This window comes from Cricetulus griseus, chromosome 3, assembly GCF_003668045.3.
Source record: "Cricetulus griseus strain 17A/GY chromosome 3, alternate assembly CriGri-PICRH-1.0, whole genome shotgun sequence".
Taxonomy (NCBI): domain Eukaryota; kingdom Metazoa; phylum Chordata; class Mammalia; order Rodentia; family Cricetidae; genus Cricetulus; species Cricetulus griseus.
The window spans coordinates 193,170,944-193,194,104 of NC_048596.1; the positions used below are offsets into that span (position 1 = coordinate 193,170,944).

At 43.9% G+C, this 23,161-nt stretch overlaps 1 protein-coding gene across 1 annotated transcript in view; it reads right to left on the minus strand.

Annotated features, from left to right (window-relative positions):
* The window catches only part of Cdyl2 (chromodomain Y like 2), a 175,182-nt gene that overhangs the window by 13,593 nt on the left and 138,428 nt on the right, over positions 1-23,161 (minus strand). Inside the window, exon 3 of the mRNA XM_035441700.1 lies at positions 3,086-3,303. Within this exon, the coding sequence (XP_035297591.1) occupies positions 3,086-3,303 (218 nt within the window). The remainder of the gene's footprint in view (positions 1-3,085; positions 3,304-23,161) is intronic.

Genomic DNA, 23,161 nt, shown 5'->3' on the forward strand with positions numbered 1-23,161 from the left:
ACACAGAGGCTGAGTATGTATGTAGGTGGACTGTACTCTGACCCATTTCCTGCATGTTCCCTAGCTCCTGGCCCTACTCTCCACCTTCCAAGCTAGCAATGGCCAGCGGAATCTACTCACTGCTCTCCCTGCCTCTCTCTGACACTCATTCTTCTGTCTTCCTCTTCTGCACTAAGGATCCTGTGATGACACTGAGACCATGGAGAACCTTCCCTCCAAAATAATCTCTTCATCTCAAAGTCAGTTAAGGAGCAACTTTCTTTCCTCTGCAAACTTCAATGCCCAGGCATGTAACCTATCATCATCTTAGGCTCTGGATTAGGACAGCAGCATCTTGGGGGAAATGGTTTAAGTCTGCTAATACACACCTGAATTCTTGACACCATAAAAAGCCAAGATAAAGCAAAGATAAACCTTTAAGTATCCAGGGGCAAAAGAAAGCTTACCTCAAAGGTGAACCTTTGACCAGAGGGCAGTTCTAAAGGACACTAACAAACACTAGAGGAAGGTAATAGAATATAGTATTCAATGTGCTGAGAGAAACATCTATAGGACCAATTGTCCACCAATCTAACTGGTCATTCAAAGGGGTAAAACCTGAGTACTTTAGCACTTGAGAGTTTATAACTCTAAGACTCTCAAAGAATATAACTACAAAGGCATGGACTTCAACCAGAGGAAAAGTGTATTCAGAAAGAAAAACTTAGAGATAAACTAGAAGAAAGTCAATGTGAGACAGACAGATGCACAGAAGGCAGAATGAAGGATGGGCTTTGAAGGAAGTCTGAATGGCCAGATATGGCAAACAGGGCAGGGTAGACATATTTGCATGGCTGGCCTGTTCCCATGTCTCCCTGTTAGCTTCAGTTGTCAACTTGGCCCAGCATAGAGTCATCTGAGAGGAGATGCTCAATTGATGAATTGTCTACATCAGCTGTGGCTGTGTCTTGTGGGAACTGTTATGGTATAGGAGGGCACAGCCCACTATGGACGGCACCATTCCTAAGGTAAGTGGTTCTGGTTGTATAAAAAAGAGAGCCAAACACGAGCCAGAGAGCAAGGTAGAAAGCAGCTTTCACCCATGGTTTCTGCTTTCTGGATCCTGCCTTGAGTTCCAGCCCTGATTTCTCTCAGTGATGGACATGGAAGTGTAAGATGAAACAAACCTTTTTCTCCTACTAAATTGTTTTTGGTTTAAGTGTTTTGTCGGGACCACAGAAAGGGAGCCTCAAACACTGTGGGTGAGAGTTGTGGTACTGTCTGAGGCCATGAGCATTGGAAGAATCAGAGGCTGGAATCAGGTACTGGGCCCCTCTCTGAGCAGGAAAGTGGACAAGCTTTGAATTGTGAAGCCTTGCTTGCCGGCTCATTCCAGAGGGCCTTGTTCCTACTTCTGTGCTGACAAGAATATCACCACACACCTTCTGATCTCAGAGCTGAATCAATGCCTCTAGTCACGAATGGATTTTTCACTTGTCAACCCACCCAATGACACTTGTACAGCCAGGAGAAGAAATTCAATTGTCGCCATGAAAGGGTCCCTTCCAGTCTGTTCACTAACAAGCAAGGTGGGCTTGCTGGTGACACTAAGAAGCCTTGGTTTTACCTTAGCAACAGCAAGAGCCTACATAGCCAGCCCTGGGTACCAGCTGCTCCTGAGCACCACTATGTGCTGTCTCTAATCGCATAAGGAAGACACAGTGCCTTTTCTGTAAACAGGTGGGGCACAGGCAGAGTAATTTCCCCTGATGACAGATATGGCAACAGAAGTGGGAGTGGGATTGGAACCCAGGTTGCTAGATTCCCAAATCTACGTTCCTCTTCCAACCCCACCTCTTGGGTTTAGTGGGATCTTTCTTTAGGGACTACCATATCCCGGGTGCCAGATCACCAGACTTGTGAGGCCACTGAAATCAGTGGATCAGAGCTGAATCAATGCCTCTAGTCACGAATGGATTTTTCACTTGTTTCACTTGAGTTATGGATCCATAACTCATTCTTGTAACTGACTGTTGTGGATCAGGGATGCAGGCCATCATAAGCCAAGCCCATGGCTAGGTAGGTAGGGCCCCCAGGCACCTCAGATCAGTGGAGAACTGTGTGGCATTTGGGATGTGTGGGCATCCATTACCACACAAAGCTGTTCCACAGAGGCAGAATGAACTGAGAGGTGTCACCTTGATTCAGTTTATGGAAGGAAAATAATGTGCCTTTTGAAAAGCCTTTAAAAGGCAGTGAAATAGAAAAAAATGCAGGAAGAATCAGCCTCATGTGGATGTGTCATAACGAGCTTAAAGTCACATGGGTTCCAGGTGTATGTGCCTGTGAGGAGCTGCCCATCAGGGAAGCCCACATTCTATATCCTACAGAGAAACCCTGGGTGCTTCTGCTAAAAGTAGGTGACGCTGGTCCCCCCAAACTCCATGCTTAGAGGAGGGGCAACAGCAATCAACTGCTTCATAAACCCTAAAGGCACCTGTCAGCTCTACTCGCACAATCTGTCAATCATTCTGGGCTGTCACACCCATAACCCCATAAAAGAGCCACTGGCTATGTAAATCATAGAAGACAAGCAGTCACAAGTTCAAGGACATGGCACCACCACCACCACCACCACCACCACCACCACCACCACCACCACCACCACTTCATGGGCATTCCAGAGGGTGCCAGATGCACCAGGGGATGCCAGGCCATCCTATCAATGGCAGCCTGGAAGAGTGGTTGCTCTAGAGCAATGGTTCTCAACCTATGGGTTGAGATCCCTATGGGGGATGAATGACCCTTTCACAGGAGTTGCCTAAGACCATTGGAAAACTCAGAGATTTACCTTATGATTCATTACAGTAGCAAAATTATGAAGTATCAGTGAAAATAATCTATGGTTGAGGATCACCACAGCATGAGGAACTGTATTAAAGGCTCACAGCACAGGGGATGAGAACCACTGCTCTAGAGAGCACCCACACCCAGATGTGAGCTAACTCTCCAAGCTTCTGTAGATATTATGGACAAGAGAGTACAGGGCGATACAAGGCCAGGGGAAGGGGGTCTGAAATCACCTGTCTCCCCCAAAGCTCTTTACCTCAGGTGTCAATGCATTGTTATCTGAAGTCTGGCTGGACAGAAGAATGTGCGTGAAGCCCTCTTCCTTCCGCACGACGATGTCACGGAACCTACAGTTGCTTTCATTCTGGCGGACGCTGTACCTGAGCCTCTTGTCAAAGACATAGTCCTTCTCTGTCTCCAGCTTCCTCTTCACGGGGCTGTGCAGGTTCAGGCCTCCATTGGTCAGAGCAGGACCTTCCAAAATCAGAAAAGCTACATGAGAAACTGGTCTGCATTATACCACCACACAAATCAACTAGAGAAAGCCCAGATTTCCAGTGGAAAAGGCCAGGATGCCCAGGGGATTAAAGAGTTCAGGACATACATGACACATCTGGCAGGGTTGTTCACACAGAAAGCTCCAAAGAACTGAAGGCCAAAGAAATCAACCATTCCTGGAATTAATCAGCAAATTCAGCAAGGTTGCAAGATACAAGATTAGTACACCTGTTAGTCACTGTCCAAGCTACCAATAATGAACAAATGAAATTGGACATTAAAAAAAACAGTACCCAAAATATCAACTACATTCAACTCTAATAAAATATGTATGGGATCTGTATATAGAAAATGACAAAACTCTGATGGAAGACATTGAAGCATTTCTAACTAAAATAGAGTATTGTAGCTTCAATGTTAAACATCCTCTACAGCTCATGTGTTTGAACACTTGGTCCCAAGTTGGTGGCACTGTTTGGATAGGTGGAACTATTAGGAGATGGGGCTTTGCTGGAGGATGTGCACCACTAAGGGTGGGCTTGGAGGGTTTATAACTTCACACCACTTTGAGTTGGCTATCTCAGCCTCTTATAATGATGACATGTGATCAAGCAGCTGCCTGCTCCAGTGCCTGTTGCCTTGCCTTCTTTACCAACTCCTCCCTCTGGAACTTTAAGCCAAAATAAACCCTTCCTTCTGTAAACCAGCTTTGGTCATGGAATTTCATCTGAGGGACAAAAAGTAACTAATAAAAATATGCCTTGTTCAAGAATCAGACCACTTAACATATGTAAGATGTCAATTCTTCCCAATCAATCTATCAGTTCAATGTAAACCCAGGCAAAATCCCAGCAAGCTATTTTGTACCCAGTGTCAAACTAATTCTGAACTTGCGTTCAGGAAGGCAAAAGTTATAGAACAGCCAAAAACAATGCTTCAAGATAGGAAGAGTTGGTTCTCTCCCAAACTCAAACCTTAATAAAAAGCCATGGTGATCCAGTGTACAGACATAGGCTACTAGGTCACAACAGAGAACACATAAACCGATGTGAACCGATGAACTGTCTCAGGACAGTTCAGTGGGGGAAAGGACATCCTTTTCCAACAAGTGCTACTGAAACAAACAGGAGTCATTTGGCAGCAGAAAAAAAAAGTGAGCCTGGACACATCACATTTGTCAACTTGATAACAGCTATAGTTAGCTGGGAAGAGGGAATCTCAACTGAAGAATTGCCCAGAACAGATTGGCTTGTGGACAAAACTAAAAGACATTTTCTTGGTTGATAATTGATGTAGGAGTCCCAGTCCACTGTGGGTGGTTCTATCCGTAGGCAGTTGAAACTTGCCTGTATAAGAAAGCTGGCTTGGATGAGCCAGTAAGTGGTTGCTCTCCAGAGTTTCTGCTTCACTTTTCTGCCCTGATATTCCTCAACAACAGGCTGTAACCAGTGAGATGAAACATAAATCTTCCTTTCTCAAAGTTCCTCGAAGTCATGGTGTTTATCACAGCAAGAGAAACCAAAGTAGGACATCTTACACACATACACATACATACACACACACACACACACACACACACGCACGCACGCACGCACGCACGCACGCACGCACGCACGCACGCATAGACACATGCAATTTCTCTTATAATGGATCACAGACCTAAATACAAAATGACAATATATCTAAAAGGCAATCAGATAAAGCTCTAGGGACCTTGGGCTTGACAATAAATTTCTATATTCAGCATCAAAAAATCAAGTACCATGATATAAAAAAATGGGCAAGCTGAACATTATAAAAATTAGAAACTTCTGTTCCCTGGAGGGCATCCTTGAGAGAATTGAGAGACAAGCTACACTCTGCCTGAAAACAGTTTGCCAAATATATATATCTGAGAGATTTTGTATTCAAAATACACAGAGCTGCAGTAAGAAAACAAACAACCCAACTTAAAAGTGGGCAGGATATCTAAAGAACCAAAGCATGCCTTTTCATGGAGGAGGGAAAATCCAGGAGACACCAGGGCACACAGGGTGGATCCATTAACATACAATGCAGTAATGAGACCGAGGGATCACTGGTAAAGACTGAGTATGCATGGCCGAGCTCCCTGTTGACAGCCACACATAGCAGCACAGCACTATGGTAGGAGACTTGGACTTGTCTTTTCTTTCTCCTCTAAACAAATCTCTTTATTTTTCTTAAACATCTTTGTTCTTGAGAATGCCATACATAGATGTAATGAAATATGGTCTTATTTATCACCTTTTCCACCCCTCCATCTCCTCCCAAGCCCCTACAACATTCTCCCTCCCAACTTGTCTCCCTTTTAAAGCTGTTTTTGCTTTTTTGTTGTTTGAATCTTTCATACATGCATATAATGTGCTCTGATAGGCCTCACCCCACCCTCCCCTCTAATTGCTTACCTATAATCCCTATATTCACTTTTTTCTTCTGTGTGGTTTTCAAATGCCCACTGAGTCCACTCAGTATTGCCAGATGTACAGCCACCCACTAGAGCATGGGGAAGCTACCAATAGCTGCACCCTCAAAAATGGGTTCCATGGTGACCTGAAAACATCTCTACTGTCTGTGTTCTCACAGGTTATCCTAAAAAAATGGCAGGCTACACTCACTACACTAATTCTCTTAATAGGGAATATGATGAGGTAAATGTGATTTTAACACTGGTCCCAAATATGGAGGAGCCTGTCAGAGGACATCTAATGGATTCAAGCATTTCTTCAATGGGATACAATAACTATCCAGTCTACTTCCTGCCAACTGCAAGCTAATCAAACCTTTTCAAAAACCCAGTCATAAGGGAACAACCCTTCCCCTGCTGGCCTGGGACACTCAGTGAGGCTGATGCCAACAATTTAACTTGAGTGCAACTGACAAGAAAATAGAGACCCAGTAGACATGCATACACTTGACAAATATATGCTATTCATAAGATATAACATGAGGTCAGACTGAAGCTGGGTTCCAGGCAATGCAAGGGAGTGAGCAAGGGGACCAAGGCCTCAAGAAAGCAGCAACAGGTATATGAGAAAGGAAACCAATATTGAAGTTGTAACTTCAGCTCAGGCATTTGTGATTGCCACTTGGGGAAGAATTACTTCCAGAGCCTTTCAGCCTGGGGCTGTGAGTTGCTGTCCTCTTCCTATTTCTGGGGAGCACCTTTTGTTACATCCCTCTGGTGTCAGATGGTGGCAATCTGACCTCTGCAAACATGGCAGGCTTGGTTTGCTTGAAGTTACATGGGGGTCAGATCTGGATCCTAGACTTTCCCTAGAGGATGACTTCACTCTGTCTGTTACCACCCTGCATTTTCCCAGCATGCCCAGGAATAGAAGATAATATGCTATGTCCTGAATGTGTTCAAAGGAGTCATAAGATGATGAAAGAATTAACTGTCACAGGAGAAACACTACAGAAGACCACAATGTGTTACCCACCATATGCCACCTGAGACAATGTCATGGGTTTATCCTATCTGAAGGCAATTGAGAAGAAGCAAAGAACAACTTTCTGCATTTTCTATAATGACTTAAAAAAGAAAAACCAAGACACATCAATCTCCAGAAGTCCTTCTTCTTGCCTCTACTGGGACAAACATTGGAACCTCTACAGACATCTGCTAAGTGTTTCCTGATGCCTCGAGTTGAACCTGTAAAATACTTAGCTATCTAGGGAATGGTTTGGCTGTAATAGGATTGTTTTGTTACTATTTGTTTTCATAGGTTTGATGAGCAGCTTTAGTGTGGTAAAGCAGAAAGAGCTCCCATATATGTCTTCTTCCTCAAGTTTCTTCTATGAAATCCCACTGTGATACAAAAGAGAGTGATGAGAGTAGGAGGAAGAGAAGAAAAAAGGAGAAGAGGGGAGGGGAAGAGAGGAGAAGACAGGGAAGGACAGGACAGGAGAGGATGGGAGGGAAGAAGAGGGTAGGGGAAGAGAGGAGAGAAGAGAACCAGGATACTCCCTCTCCTGGCAGCTAGCACCTGCCAATAGCTCCTTAACACCCAACAACAGCTCCTCAATGAGAAGAGGATCCTGGAGAGCACCTCCCTCATCTATCATCTTTCCTTAAAAAGCTAAACAAGTAGCACACAAGGAATCACCATCTCTAGTTATTTATAAGCCAAGTCTATCTGGAAGTTTTACAGCTGCAAATAATATGAAAAGAACAAAACACTGTGGCTTTTTCCCCAAACACATGCAAAAACAACCACTATGTCCTTTCATGGGCAAATGGATAAACAAAATGACACATCCACATAATGGAATATTATTTGGTGATTAAGATATTAGCTGGCGTTCTCATTTCACTTCTGTTGCTGTGACAAATAACCCTAACCAAAAGCAACTTAGAGAAGAAAGGTCTAATTTGGCTTACAATTCCAGGCTATAGTCCATTATTATGGAGAAGTCAAGGCAGGAACTTAAAGTATCATGTCCACGGTCAAGAGCAGCAAGAGAATAAACGCAAGGAACCTTAGTTGCTTGTCTTTCTACTCTTACACTGTTCAGGGTCCAAAACCAGGGAATGGTGCTGCCCACAGTGGGCGAGGTCATCCTCCATCAATTAACAATCAAGACAATCCCCAACAGACATGGGTCAACCAGAGCTAGACAATACCCTAAGTGAAGATTTCTTCATGGGTAAATTCTAGGTTGAGTCAAGTTTACAAGGGAAACTAACTGGCGACTGAGCCACATGAGTGGATTTCAAGCTCATGACACTTAGTGAAAGAAGCTACTGTGAGCAACCAGTGTGTCATATGATTCCAATTAAATAGAGGAGAGGAAGTGATAACAGCAGTAAAAAGACCAGTGGTTGTCAGGGAATCCGAATAGGAGGAAGATGGCAAAGGTGAAGCAGAGACAGGCTTTCAACTGACTTCGTATGGGACTACAATGGAGGAGGAAGACATTATGCCCTTGTGTAAAGCAAAAGAACTTCACAGCACAGAGAAGCTTAAATATGCAAATTTTGGAGCCTCCTTAAGAGGTCCTGGGATCCCAGGATGAAATGCAGAATGTCAAAGGGGATCTAAAGACATTAAATATGGAAGATACCACCTCCCTGAAGGTGGAGGATGCCCCAGAAACCTCAGAAATGTGAGGAACCTGAAAACTGAAGGACAGAGAACACACAGGCTGCATACCCTCAGAAAAGCTGGTTCCCATACAGGGAAGGTCCAGGAAGTCTGCTGATGCTGTACACACACAACCAGAACTGAGTGACTTGGCAATAGGGTGATAGGTGGGAGGGGCTGGAAAGGGAATTTCCAGACTAGCAAGGTAGAGAGGCTAGTGTCACCTAAGGGTGATAGCTCAGATTTGAAGACATCACCAGCAAACACTGATGCTGCCTACAGAAGAGTCTGTGCTCATGCTGCACACACAGATTAGTGTAAATGTTTTTATTTTGCTGTGGCTGAAGGAAGCAAGAATTAATGACATCCTAAAAAGAAAGAGCACCCCTAGAGTTCAAATCTTGATTTCCAAGAACCCTGGGGCTGACTCCAGCACTGCAGCAAGAATCACCCAAGATAAGCTTACAGGGCAAGAAGAGGGAGAAGTGTGAAAATAAAACAACCCCAAACAGAGATAGGGCTTCTCTAGAGGAGACATGAACCAAATATAAATCTCCCATGACCGAAGCTGCCACAATATGAGCAACAAATAGTCTGGGATTATAATGAAAATAATAATAACCATCTAAGAGTAGATCTGGGTATAAATAAATGACAGAACGAACAGATAAAAGCAGAACAGACATACCTCTCATGGAGTGTAAATGCTTAAAAACTGCTGGGGCTGCAGAAGTGGCACAGCAATTAAGACCAATGGTTGCTCTTGCAGAAGAACAAGTTCCCAGCACCCACATGGTCGCTCACCACTGCCTGCAGCTCCAGTTACATGGCATCTGACACCCTCTGCTGACCTCCATGCTGCACTCACATGCACACACCTGTGCACACACCTACACACACCTACACACACAATTAAAAACTAACCCCTATAAAAATAAGTCTGCCACGGATCTTGGAAAAGAACATACTGCCACTTTGCAAGAGCAACATAATTCCTTACTACATTCTAAATCTTATCCTTTGTCTCAGTTAGGGTTTCTTTTTGATGTGAAGAGACACCAGAATCACTGCAACTCTTATAAGGAAACATTCAATTGGACCTGGCTTACAGTTCAGAGGTTTAGTCCATTGTCATCACAGTGGGAAGCATGGCAGCGTGCAGGCAGACATGGTGCTGGAGAAGGAGCTGAGAGAGTTCTACATATAGATCATCAGACAGCAGGAAGAGAGAATGATACTAGGCCTAGCTTGAGCTTCTGAAACCTTAAACTCTACCCCCTGTGACACAATTCCTCCAACAAGGTCACACCTCCAATAATGCCACTCCCTGTGAGCCATTGGGCACCATTTTCATTCAAACCACCATATGCTTATACCCACAGGTAAGTGTATCTACCACTCTCATCAAAGAAGCCTCTCTTTACAGCAAATTGAGACCATCATTGAAAAACAAACAGGACACAATGGAGATATCAATGCATCGTGGGGATCCTGAAACCAGCGATTATACCTACATCCATAGCTCTTGCGTCTAAGGTTCAAGGAACATCTCAGAAGAGATGGAAGAAAGATTATAAGAATGAGTCAGAATACAAGGAAGCCTGCTGTACAACGCTCTGTCCTAGAAATGGCTACATAATAATAAGACTGGAACAATGATAATACCAGTGGACGTGTTAGCATGAAAGGGGAAATTTTCATGAACTTTCCACCTCTAGGACAAAGAACTACAGGCAACTATTGACTGCTGACAGAAGAATTAGCCTGTCCCAGGGCAAGCCCCTTATTGGTTGTCCAATGTAGAGTGCTCATCCTTGAAGCCACATACACACAAACAATAAACAGACTCAGCAAGTTTGTATGTGTGTGTGTAACAAATATAACCAAAGAAAAATAGGCTATCAACTTGAGAATGGGGGGATATGGGAGGAGTTTGAGGAGAGGTGGCTGAAAGGGTCTGGAGGAGTAAAGGAAGGGGAGAGTGATGTAATTTTATTTTTAGAAAAAAATTTAAAAATACTCCAACCTCAAGGAAATGGAATATAACATTCTTTCTTTGATGTGAGGTATGCATGGTGACTTCTTTTGTGGGACAAAAGTAGTGTGGCAAAGAGAAGGGAGTTACAACCACACAATGGATAAGCCCAACAATAAGCCTCAAAGAGTCAGCATCAGCAGGGATATGTCAAACCCACAGTATGGGCCTTTGATATGGTATGATGAGATGGGCACCTGTCCTCTGGGGTCTGCCCCCAAAACTTACAACCCCAGTGTGTCCATGAGAAAGCCATTAAACAAATCCCAGTGAAGAATATCTTGCCCTCTCTAACCTCAGAAGAAAGAAAGTCTGTGACACTGCTAAAGCCAAGAGACACGTGATAACTAAACAGACACCATATTCTAGATGAGACTCGGGAATGACACAAGGCAAAAATGAAAGAAACATGAGTCAAGTATGGGTTTTAGTTCCACCATACTAAGATAGCAAGATGTGAATAGATGAAAATTAGTGGGCATGTAAGGACTTCCTGTGTTAGTGTCCCAATTTTCTTGTAATTTTAAACCTAAGTTAAAAGTGGAGCTTATTTTAAAGAGTCTGTGTTAGTCAGGAGAAATGGCTCAACGGTTAAGAACATATACTGTTCTTGTAGAAGACCTGGAATCACTTGTCTGCACCTGTGTCAAGCAGCTCACAATTGCCTGTAACTCTGGCTCCAGGGAATCTGGTGCCCTCTTTTGGACACCATGAGCACCTGCATTCACACATGCACAAACTCACAGACATACACACATACATGCAACTGAAAACAATACATCATCACAGCCCAGCTCAGCACTAAAAAGTTTTGGCAATAATGGCACTGAATCTTGACTGTCTCAGGACAGCAAGACAGACTCAGCATCCTACCTAATGTAATACAGGTCATGCCCCAAAGCTCCCAGGACTTGTTCATCAGCACCCAGAGCTCCAAGTCCATCTCTGGATGGTATCAGACTTTCCATTTGACCCCAGACAAAATGCTGAGAAGCAACATGGCTCTGACCCTTCATCCATAAGTTTTAGAATTTCAAGCTGGAAGCCAAGGACAGGGACCAAGAAAAGCTCTTCTGTGTCCCCTGCAGATGGGCTTTAGGCATAGGGGATGCTTAGGGTATCAGCACTGCCAGGTACAGTGCCCATATTACTCCACAGCTTCTGTAAAGCCACCTCATTTGGTAATTATCTATTATCCAAAGCAAACCAGCATTGTCAGATATCAAGATATAGCTCCTGTCACCCAGCAGGATCACTTGATGAAGTCCAGAAAATATATACAGAATTTAATTAAAAGGCTGGTGCTAAGAGAGCTGTTTCTCCCCATACACCTGACAACTGAGATGGTGACACTTTCTGCAGAAAATGCCCATTCATTGTGCACCAGGCTAGTAACAAAGGGTTCAGGTATGGATGCTGCATCCAGTGGACTCTAGCTCCCACCCAGAGATAAGGTGGACACTGGGAGTGGGAGCATGTCCACACTTCTAGAAGAGCAAGGGTGGGATGGCACACTCCTATTTCCCAGCAATCCATGGCTCTGTTCTGTGCAGCTCTAACATACTCTACATTTCTGTGAGCTCGGACTGGAGGTCCATCTTCCAGATAAAGTGTGTAACCTCTCAGATGCCTCATGGGTGTTACATAACAGAAACAGGATTGGAGCCAGCTGTCTCTCATTTTATTTCATTCATTCCTTCTGAATATAAGGATTGGCAAACTATTCAAGGAGGTGGCGGGGTTCCAAAGTAGAGAAATGAAGTTCCTGCTTTTGGGCTCCAATGGGGGCAATGAAAAGCTAACATGATAACTAATACCTGTAGTGACTGTAGATCAAAAGGTAATGGGAAATGTGATAAAGGACGAGGCAGACATCTCTGGGCTCCAAGACCATGCCTCCCTATCAGAGCTCAGAAAGAGACAGCTCTGACCAATCTAGCATGGTGCTAGGTGCAGGCGGCTAGTGCTGACTTGGGAAGACACAGCACTGTTGAACCAAGAAAGGAAAAGAGCCTCTGTGAGCAGCTGGTATACATCACTGTGGCTGCATCACTCTTTCTGAGTCCCCCACTTCAGGAGAATCTGCAGGAAGCTGCTTCCTCTCTCTAGGCTTTCACTTTGCATCTCAAGGAACGTCAATGCTTTCTTCCTCTGAGGCATCTCACCACCCTCCAGAGAGATGGCAACAAGCTGGCAGGGAAAGAGCCTTGGGACGCACAGAAGCACGGGGCTATGTAGTTAGATGGCAGGGAATTATCAACCCGCAGTCTGCTAATTGGGAAGAATCCTACAGCAGCATCCGGCTCCTGCTCCTCAGATTAGTGTAGCAAGACATATTTTCTAGGGTTGTCCTCAGCATACACCAAAGTGGCCAAGACAGTCTAAGCTCTTCCCTTGAATTAGCTGTAGGACACCATAATCATTACTTTCTCTTTCCTATGACCAAATGCCTGCTTCTCCCATGAGCACAAGGACCTGAGTTTAATACCAGGAGTGCACATTAGCCTACTCAGCAAGCTCCAGGCCCCCCAGTAAGAGACCCTGTCTCATGAAACAAGGTAGATAGTTCCTGAGGAATGACACCCAAGGGTGCCCTCTGTCCTCCATGTGGACACAAACACACATTCATGTGCACCCCCCCTGTAGGGAGCCATCCCTGCATTCTCCATTACAAGATGGCGCCTGCATCCGGCAGGCACCGAATGTAAACAAGTTAATGCGCACAGGCGCTGGGTAACTTTCCATTCCTTGATCTCTGCCTCATGGCGTCATATGGTCCGATGAGCTACAGCCAATCATGGGGTAACACGTCCAAGGCGGCGGTTGCCAGCCTTTATTAGGGGACGGGATTCTTGGCTCGGGGTCTCCGCTTTTGTAAGCTTATGCTCTCTCTCTCTCAAGATGCATAAAGCTTTACTGCAGAAGGATCCGAGTGTCCTGTGTTGTTCTTGCCGGCAAGACAGTCGCGCGGGACACCCCCCCCCCATCGCTACATACAAAAGCAACTTAAAAAAAGAAATTTTTATTCTGGTGCATGATACAAAGTATACAGTCCATTGTAGTAAGCAGGCCTACTACAGTGGATCCAGCTCCAGTCTGCAGCAGCAGGAGGCTGCCTGCTCACATCTTGGTAGATCAGGGGAAGGAGCATGGCAGTATCCAGCTGGCTTCCTCCTTTACCCCTTTTTCTTCATTCTAGACCACCAGCTCAAGTGATGGTGGTGCCACCATTCCCCAGTGAGCCCTCTCTAGACATATTCTCACAGACACACCTGAAGGCGAGCCTCGATGATCCAGATACCTAATCCAACTAAACTGATAATCAAAATTAACCTTCAGATATACCAAGCTGCTCGGAGTGAAGTCCTCAATATCATAACTTCACCCTCCCACCTCCACCCCCACACAGGCCAAATCTGGGGCATTCGGGATCCAGAGGGGGAGAGACCACCCTGCTGAGCCCAGGAATCAAGGGAAGTCACCACTTGCTTTTAAACCCCACCCTATATCTCATGGCTCAAAGATGGCTACCACTTGCTTTTAAACTCTACCATATTATGAACGCAAGGCTAGACAGCTTGGTCACCTGATTTGTGCCTTCTCTGTCACACACAGGAAATGGGTGACACTCCCTGCCTCACAGGACTATGAATCGGTACAGGAAGTGATGCCCACTCCATGTACTGAGTAGAGAGATCCATCATCACACCAGCTTCCTTCTTGCTGGTCTCATCAAGCCTTATTTTGAAGTACAGGTTTTCTCTGAAAGATGGGAGAAGAGACCTCAGCCTCAGGGTCACCAGCCAGGGAGGGAGTAAGGCTCCCTCCCCACCTCATGAAGACCAAAGGATAGTAACAAAAAGACAGGCTGTGCTGTGAGAACTCTGGGGTAGTTGAGGGCAAATACAAAATGATTGGAGAGATGGGGGGTTAGAGGAAAAGTAAAGAAAAATCAAATACAACCTTCCCTGCCCAAATGAGTCAGTACACCAAAATTCCAAGGAGTTCAGGCTGGAAACATGAATTATGCCAAACATAAAATCATCATCATGAAACAATCTGACAAGAACTTTAAGAGAGTAATATTTCAAAGGCTCTGAGTGAGAGGTGCAAGAAAAACTACACATTTAAAATGATTCAGAAAACTTCAGACAAAAGCAGAAGAAACAAGGATAGTGCAATAAGCAGAATAATGAGCTAATTAAAAAAGCAAATGTCAAATATTTGTGTATCACAGATAAAGGATTAATACCTCCAAGTTGTAAAGAGATTTGAAACACTGAGGATAAAGAAAATAAAACAGCCCCTGGAACAAAATGAATAAAAGGCACACACAATCTACAAATATTACTTCAGAGTAGCTTTTAAGTAGAAGACTTCAACTTCACTCTGAAGAATAATACAAATTAAAATTCATAAAGTAGGAAGTGAAAATTAAAACTGCATTGAAATATCATTCACTTTGTCCCCCTTAGCTTGGTGAAAACTCATCATATGGATCATACACTCTGCCTTACAGCATGATGGGAGTCGGGGCTTCTCTTCATTGTAGGGAGGGAATAAAGGAGGAACAGTCATTATGAAGGGGAATTTTATGCTCTCTGATAAAACTGGTTCTGTATACCCACCCTCAATTCTACTTCTAGGAATTTGTCTTGGAACTGTACCTTCAATGGCACAAAATACACACATGTAAGGTTGTTCTTTACAGCAGTATTTATTCTTGGAAAAGGCATTCACATGATAGAATATCAATATCATACAGCTGTGAAAGAAAATCTTTCTCCCCCTCCCTCCCTCGTCCTCCCCCCAGTGGCGCCCCCCCCCCGCCCCTCTGACTAACTGATATCCACAGTGGGAGAAGTTAAACCACAACTACACGGTGAAATAGCATGCAGCAGCTATAGGAGAGTATAGTCTGTATAAATATATAAAAAGATTTAAAAAATCTTAACTGAACAAAGGAAAGGCTCAAAAGTTAACTTTAGTTAACTTTTGAAAAAGATGGAAAAAATAGGTAAATCTGGCACACCCCCTATTGGGGAGTGGTCAGCAATTGATGGTGGCTGAGGAGGGAGAGTCATTTTTATGAGAATATTCCCACTGTATTCTCCATGCTCTAGTAGATGGCCCCACACTCGTGCAATGCGAGAAGCGCTAACTTGGATCAGTGGGTTATCAAAAGAAGAAGAAAAGGTGAAATTGGGGCACATGGGGGGAATATGAGGGGAGTTGGGAATAGAGGAGTAGATATAATCATATTTCATTATATACCTGTATTAAAATCTCCAAAATAAAGTTATTACTAAAAGAAAGTTGATAAATGTGATTATCTCTGTGAAATAAAACACAGCAAGTATAAACGAGAGAACAAAAGAGTCAGCTACCTGTGCACAGTTGGCAGCAAAGGGTAAGGAGAGTTGCTGCTCTTTTGTTTAACTTCTGGAAGCATGTTAAAGCAAAACAGGATACAAAATAAAATCTACCAACAATAAGACAAATGAACTAAATTCAAATAGAAAGAAATGAGCTGCGTGGTATTTCAAATGAGTCACAAAACCATTTGAAAGAGGAATGAGAGAACAAACAAAAACGGGGTTTGTACCAACACTGAGACTCTGTCCCCTTCAGCACATCTTTGGTTCCTCGAGGGTTTGCTTTGCATATCGATCAGAATGGATTACCCCTAGAATTATTGAATGAAGAGCACAGGCTGAGAAAGACAATGAATGATACTGTGTAGGAAAGAAGTATATGGGGGCAGAGGAGGAAGACCACAACTGAGAATGGAACTGGAGGACTCTGTGCAAAACAACTTTTAAAATGATTATGTGCTCAGAGGGTAGAAAGATGGCTCAGTGCTTAAGAGCACTTGTATTTGCAGAGGACGTGGATTCAGTTGCCAGCATCCACATGACAGTACACAACTTTCCATGACTTCAGTTTCAGGTACTCTGATGCCCTCTTCTGAACTCTGAGGGTACCCGGCAGGCATGTGGTACCCACATACATTCTGGCAAAGCATTCACACACAAAAACAATAACTCTTAAAGTTTGCTTTAAAAAGAGTACACATTCTTCCTAACTCTGGCAGTTGCAAGGACTTAAAGCAAATGAAATCAAAACACATCAGTAAGCATGCGTAGCTAGGTCTGACATGCCAGTTCCTAAGTAATAATTCCAACTAAGATATATCCAGGGTGTCTGGAAAGAGGGCTGTTTCTGAAGCTTGGCCAGATGAGATATATAAATATAAATGGACTAGAAAAATCTTACCATACCAGGAAGGAATGAAGTATTAAAATGATTAATTAAATATTCAGGCATGTCAAAAAGTTATAAGAGGATGCTTGAGGGAACTCCAAATTTGGCACAATGTGAACATCAAACTAATTCTCAGCACAAAACATGAAGAGCCTATAAGTGATAAGGGGGATGACTGACAGATGGAGAGTGGTACATGGAAGATACATATGAATGCACACACGGGCACAGAAGGTAAGTAACCATATGTCAATATGTTGGAAGTGGTGGTTCTAAAAGGGGTCCTTAATATTTTTCTCTAGGTTTGAAATCACCTCAAAATAAAGTTAAACATGCTTTTTAAACATAATTATCCTACAGATAAGAAGAAATTAAAACTTTACACAAGGAATGACTCTAAGAAAGGAATAGTCCTAAGAGTCCTATTTTCTAGAAAAAAAAGACCTACTTTGACAAAGCACTAGGAGTGTCAAGAAGAATAAATGGACAAGAATGCAAAACTAAAGATTGTAATGGGTAAAGAAAAGTTCTTAAAATACAGCTTATTAAAAATAACATTGTCAAGGTGGACTAATAAACTAATAGCAGCAATAACAGAAGGTTGGAGGAAATACTATTATCAAAATGCTGACTAAATACCAATCTGGAATTTTATACCCAGGAAAATAACACTTAAGGTACTAAGTACAGAGCATCTTCAGATATCCCCCACACTAAAACATACTGTCTGACATAGACTCTATAAGAAATATTCAGAAAGGCTTCAAAAAATCAAAAAATCAGTTGAAAACAAGACATGGGAATCAAGAAAATGAGATAAAATGTTTCCATTAAATGTAGTTATTGGCTATAAAAGTAAACTTTGGTGTTTAACAACATTGAGTATACAAAGAAATAACCAAATGTTGTAAGGGTAAATTCAATGACAATTTAAAGCTAAGTAGAGGTGCCTTGCTATCCTAAGTCATAATGGAGAAAAGGCTGTAGTAAAGCTCATGCACTAAATACATTTCATAGCTACTTTCCAAATCAGCCCTATGAGTAGGAATTAAAAATGCATCTGTGTAATAAAAATCATTCATTGGGGGATAATAATGGGAGAGAGAACATATAAAATGATTTAAAAATTAAGTTCAAAATAAAATAAGAAAAACAACCCAATATAGAAATAATTACACAAATCTGTGAACAGATCAACTCATATGAAGACAGAAATCATCAGATGGGATAAAAGAGCAATGGAATATTTTCTATTGAATATTCTCCAGGGAGAGACTTGAAAAGACACAAAAAGGAACCTCAGCTTAGCTCCTAACAGAAAAGGTATGATGCTCAATGGATGGTGAATGCTGAAAGAAGTCAGGCCTTGCTGTCAATTTGCAGGTAACACTCATAAAACCAGACAGAAAACTTGGCACATGACAGACAAGGGATATCTCTCCTAGATCTAGGGACAAGCTGTCAGAGAGGATAGAAGGTAATGGGTTGAGGGTATTGGCAGGGGGAATAGGATGTAACAAGTTAGCAATGGACCACAGAGAGCTTCTGACATGCAACATAATTCTCAGGAATATGGCCAACCCTGGCAGGGCTCAGGAACTGGGCTCAGGTGCTCCACCAAGATCCCGCCCAGCTGCATGTACAAAGGAGTACCAACATCCCTTGGATAGGGAGGACATTCCTCTGGACTGGGAGGAAGGACAAGTTTAAACATAACTGAGAGATTCTACTTCCAAAAGATGTTGTGATAAAATACTTAGACAAAATGCAATTTCAGATTACAATCCATTACTGTAAGGAAGTCAAGGCAGTAACTTCAAATAGCCAGTAACATCACATCCACAATCACAAACAGAGAGACATAAATGTATGTGTCCTCACTTGCTTCCTGTGCTCAACTAGATTTCTCTACTCTTATTCAGTTCAGAGCCACCTGCCTAAGGAATGGTGCTACCCACAGTGGGCTGGATCTTTCTGTATCAGAGCTAATTAAGCTGATTAAGATAATCACCAACAGATGTACCCACTAGCCAAAGTAGACAATCCCTCATTGAACCACACTTCTCAGGTAATTATAGATTGTGTCAAGTTGACAAAATTATCACACCAAAGCCATACCACTGCAAGGTGTCCAATATCAAGATTCAAGCTAAATGGAAGGCAGACTGATATGTCAAGGTTTTGAAACCTGTTCTGGGTGCTCCTGCTTGGGTGGGCTCCAAGGGATATTCTACTTTTCTGCCCAATTACTCAGGCTTTGTTCTATCATGTTGTTACTCCTCTCCACTGTGGGATCTTTGGGGACAAAGCAGACATTTATTCAGCTTTGACTGCAGTGCTAAGTGCAGGGCCCAGAAGACACCACATGTTCAGCAGTGCTCACATTCATGACTGAGCCAGAAGCAAGTCCAGAAAACCAACTCAAGCGATTCCCCAAATACCACCACGGGCCAAATTCATAAAGCAACACTATCCCTGATGGCTATATACCACATCTGCCTCACTCGATGATCACAAAGCCCAGTCTCATGAAACAAGTCTAACCCCCAAATGTTGAAGTGGAAATGTGTTTTGCACCATCAGGTAGATTCCTCACCCTGATCACTCACTTCTACTTAAGCTACACCTGGCTCTCTGCCTCCCACAAGCCAAGTGAGATCTCACCTCTCCTAGATATCTGAAGGGAGAGTAAGGTGTGGTATGGATGCTATTCATTTTCCTTCCCTCATGAAGTTTTTAGTAGCACATTGTGGGGCTCCAGCCAATGCAACATAGAATGAAGCCAGGAAGAGGGGGAAGAACAGATTCATTCTCACCCCGGGGGGAATGTATTCCTCCCTCGTGGTCTTGTTAGAGGTCTGGTTTTTATGGGGCTCTACGGTGACATCTCCTTCTTCTCCTAGCGGTTTATCCATCCTGCTTTCACAGCTTGTGTTACACTGTCCTCCATCTATTCAGCTCACACATAGGAAAAACTACAGCATGCCTGGCACCTGGAGTGCACTGATAGACAGGGGCAGATGAGAAACTGCCCTCTGGAGTCTGCAGTTGGATTCAGCTCTGTCCCACATGGCACCTTGCAATGATGGAACTACCCAAGCTGCTCAATGTAATAGGCAGCTTCTGGCTAGCAGTTCATTGAAAAAATTAAATTCTTCAATTGTAATGAATTAAAACTAAACAGAAGACACCTAGTATCTACCACAGAGCAGGAGTAACACCAAGGGATAATCGCCGTGTACAGACCATAACTTGCCCTAGCTATCTTGAATATTTGGCTGCCCACTTGCCCCCCCACCCCCAAGGTGATGTCCTAAAGGCAAGAGCTACCATAGTTAACCCATGTTTTCAGAACCAGAAGAGCCAAAACAGAGAAGGGCACAGATATTTGTCTGATAAATAAACTAATGCCTCAGTACAATGGAGGTCCTATGGAAGCTCCTATCTCTCAAAAGAGGGGGGGTTCAAGGAGATGGCTAATTGGCAAAGTGCTTGCCTAGCATGCATGAGGACTTGGGTTCAGATCCACAGCACCCACTTAAAAAGCTTGGCATGGTGGTGAATGCCTGTTATCCTAGCACTGAGGGACAGGAGGATCCCTGGGGCCCGTTGGCCTGCCAGTCTGGCCAAGTTGGTGAGTTCCAGGTTCAGTGAGAAGTCTTGTCTCAAAAAGAAAAAGACAGAGAATGACTGAGGAAATTCCTGATGTTTACTTCTGGTCTCTATGTGTATGCACAACCATACATGCACATACAAAGGAAACAGAGAACACAAGAACAGAAGGCCGGAACTATTTGTAATGTGTCTCTTATGCCACATAAAAAGATGCCAGCACCAGAGGAGAAAGCACCAGACCAAGGGTAGCTACAATCTGAGCATCTTTGGTGATGAACTGGGGCAGTATGAAATGGAGAGGATACATTTGAAGAGAGAACCATGTGGTCCCACAGCTCACCAAGACCACCACAACGGAGATGGAGGTGGCTAGAGATTTCCAGCTGCAGTTCTTAGTAAGACCAAATGCAAATTGCAGGGGAGAGTATTTCCAGGTCTGTGGCTGACCCTCAGGGGACCTGCTGTGTACCGTGGGCTGTGCTGAGGTGTTGTGGAAGAGGACAATGGAGTAAAGTCAGAAGGTCCAGATCTTGTTCTGAAAACACATCAGGACACAAAGCAGGCTTATCAGTTACTTCAGTAGGGTAAGCACCAGCAGGTCATTACAGAAGGCAGGGGAGAGGAGCAGAGTGGAGAAGAGAGGAAGGGAAGAAGTGGGGACCTGGGACTGGAAACCTCCTTTGATGGCTCCACCTACCATATCTCGGGAGTCCTGGGTGTAGGGCTGGAGAGTTATATGTGCACCCACAGCCCCGAACTTGTACCATAATCTCACTCCCTGTACTTGTACCATAATCTCACTGCTGTACACCACACCAGCTCCTAATGGTTCCCATGTGCAGACTTTCTGACCTCAGGAACTATAGAGCTCAAATCCACAGGTATACTAAAAACCTCTCGTGGCACCAGCCATCAACTGACACACTGAAACTATGCCTGGAGAAATCTACAGTGGATTTTGAAGAAGTTGAGTCTCAAGATAATTTAGAACTGCCAGGAGTGATGATTATATACATTTTGCAATGTTTACTGTCAGATGTCTAAACACCTTAACCAGCCAGCAAAGCATGAATTCAAAATGCAAACACCCTGATTGAAAAGCCTGATACCATAGTACAGTGTGGTGGGTGGAGACACTAGAGGGGTTTTCCAGCTCTAGCTTTTCCCCTCCCCTCTCTGCAAAGGAACTGAATCTACAGGTCAAATCATTTTTCCCATAGCAGACCCCCAAGACAATGCTGTCTCCATAAGCATTGCTGTACCAGAAGCCGGGTCCAAGGTAAAGCATTCCCTAAAGTGTTCAATGTTTACGGCGACCTCTGAAATTCATAGGATTCCTCTGCCCTGCCCCTCTATTAAAAACAGCCCATAGGCTGTTCTCTATCTTACTTTCCACTCCTGCCCCTTAAGTGGCCTAATTCTCAGGACTATTAGAGCTTCTCAGATAAGATGCATTTCCCTGACCCTGTCAGACATTGCTGCAGTTGTCCCCTTGGCCAGGAATTGCCTTTTCTGTCCATATGCATTGGCCTCTGTCTCCCTGTGTTGTAAATGGGGAGAACAATGGGTACTCCCTGTGCATCTGCTGGGATCAGAATAGGGAATGGCTCTTGGGCAGGGATCAGCAGCACTAGCTCTCTGGACATGGAGACTGTCTCCTGACTTGCTGTTGCTTTATTGTTTGCTTTCTTCCCTGAACTTGGAACCCCTTGCCTTATCCATCACCATAGTCTCAGAAGCAGCCACACAGCAACCAGCTACACAGTGCTTGACCCAGAGTAGTCACTTAAAGAATGCCCAAGGAAGAAGAATTAAGTGAAATTTATTCGTGATGTTTGAGGTTGACGTTACTTACTTTCTACAAATCTTAACATTTCCATCGTCCAGTGCCATCTTCCCTCTGCTCTTTACCTATCAGAGCTCCAGGAAACCTTCAAAGCCCAGGTTAGCCACTATATTCACTTGGAAGCTACTCCTATAAAGCTCTCTTCCCAGACACTTCAAGCTGCAAGGGTGCACTCCAGCTGCAAGGGTGCACTCCTCCACAAAACACACCAGTGCTCATTGACCAACAGGACTAATGGCTTCTCTTCTACCATCTCCAAGATACACAAGGTGTCTCTGGTGGAAGCTAGGCCAGCAGCAGGGACATTTACCTGAACTCTAAGAGCTCATCTCAGCCCTCCCTGTCTGTGCATAGAAGTGGAGGAAAGAATAAATGAGGCTCAAGGTGAAGCAATCTACCAGTGCCCTACAGAACAGAAGGACAGAGAGAAAACTTATAGACAGGACCCTAAGTGTAATGACATTGGCACTGAGGTGGCAGGAAAAGGGGGAAGGGTGTGTAAGGCTGTTTTTCTATAGGGAAGTCACAAAAGTAACAGATGTCCTCTACACACAAGGAGTGTTTTTGATCTCCCCATGCCCAGTGACATTAACAGAGTGAAGTTAATATTCTATGCTAATAGGGCATTTGGGCGGGGCACGAAGCCCAGCTTTCCCTGAAGTATGACAAGTCATCTAACAGACGGGGGGGGGGGGAAGCATCAGCAGGACTGGTGGGATGCCAGGTCCCATCCCTTCATTTTCCCAGGCAGGAATTTTAGCTCAAAAGCATTACCTAGAGGCTAGGAATATGGCCCAGTGAGCAGAGTATGCATCTAGCATGTTCAAATCCTTGGGTTTGATCCCTGGCTCTACATAAACAAGGTATGATACAGTACATCTGCCATCTCAGCACTTGAGAAGTAGAGGCAGAAGGATCAGGAATCCAAGGTCATCTTTAGCTACATAGTAAGTCTGAGGCCAGGCTGGG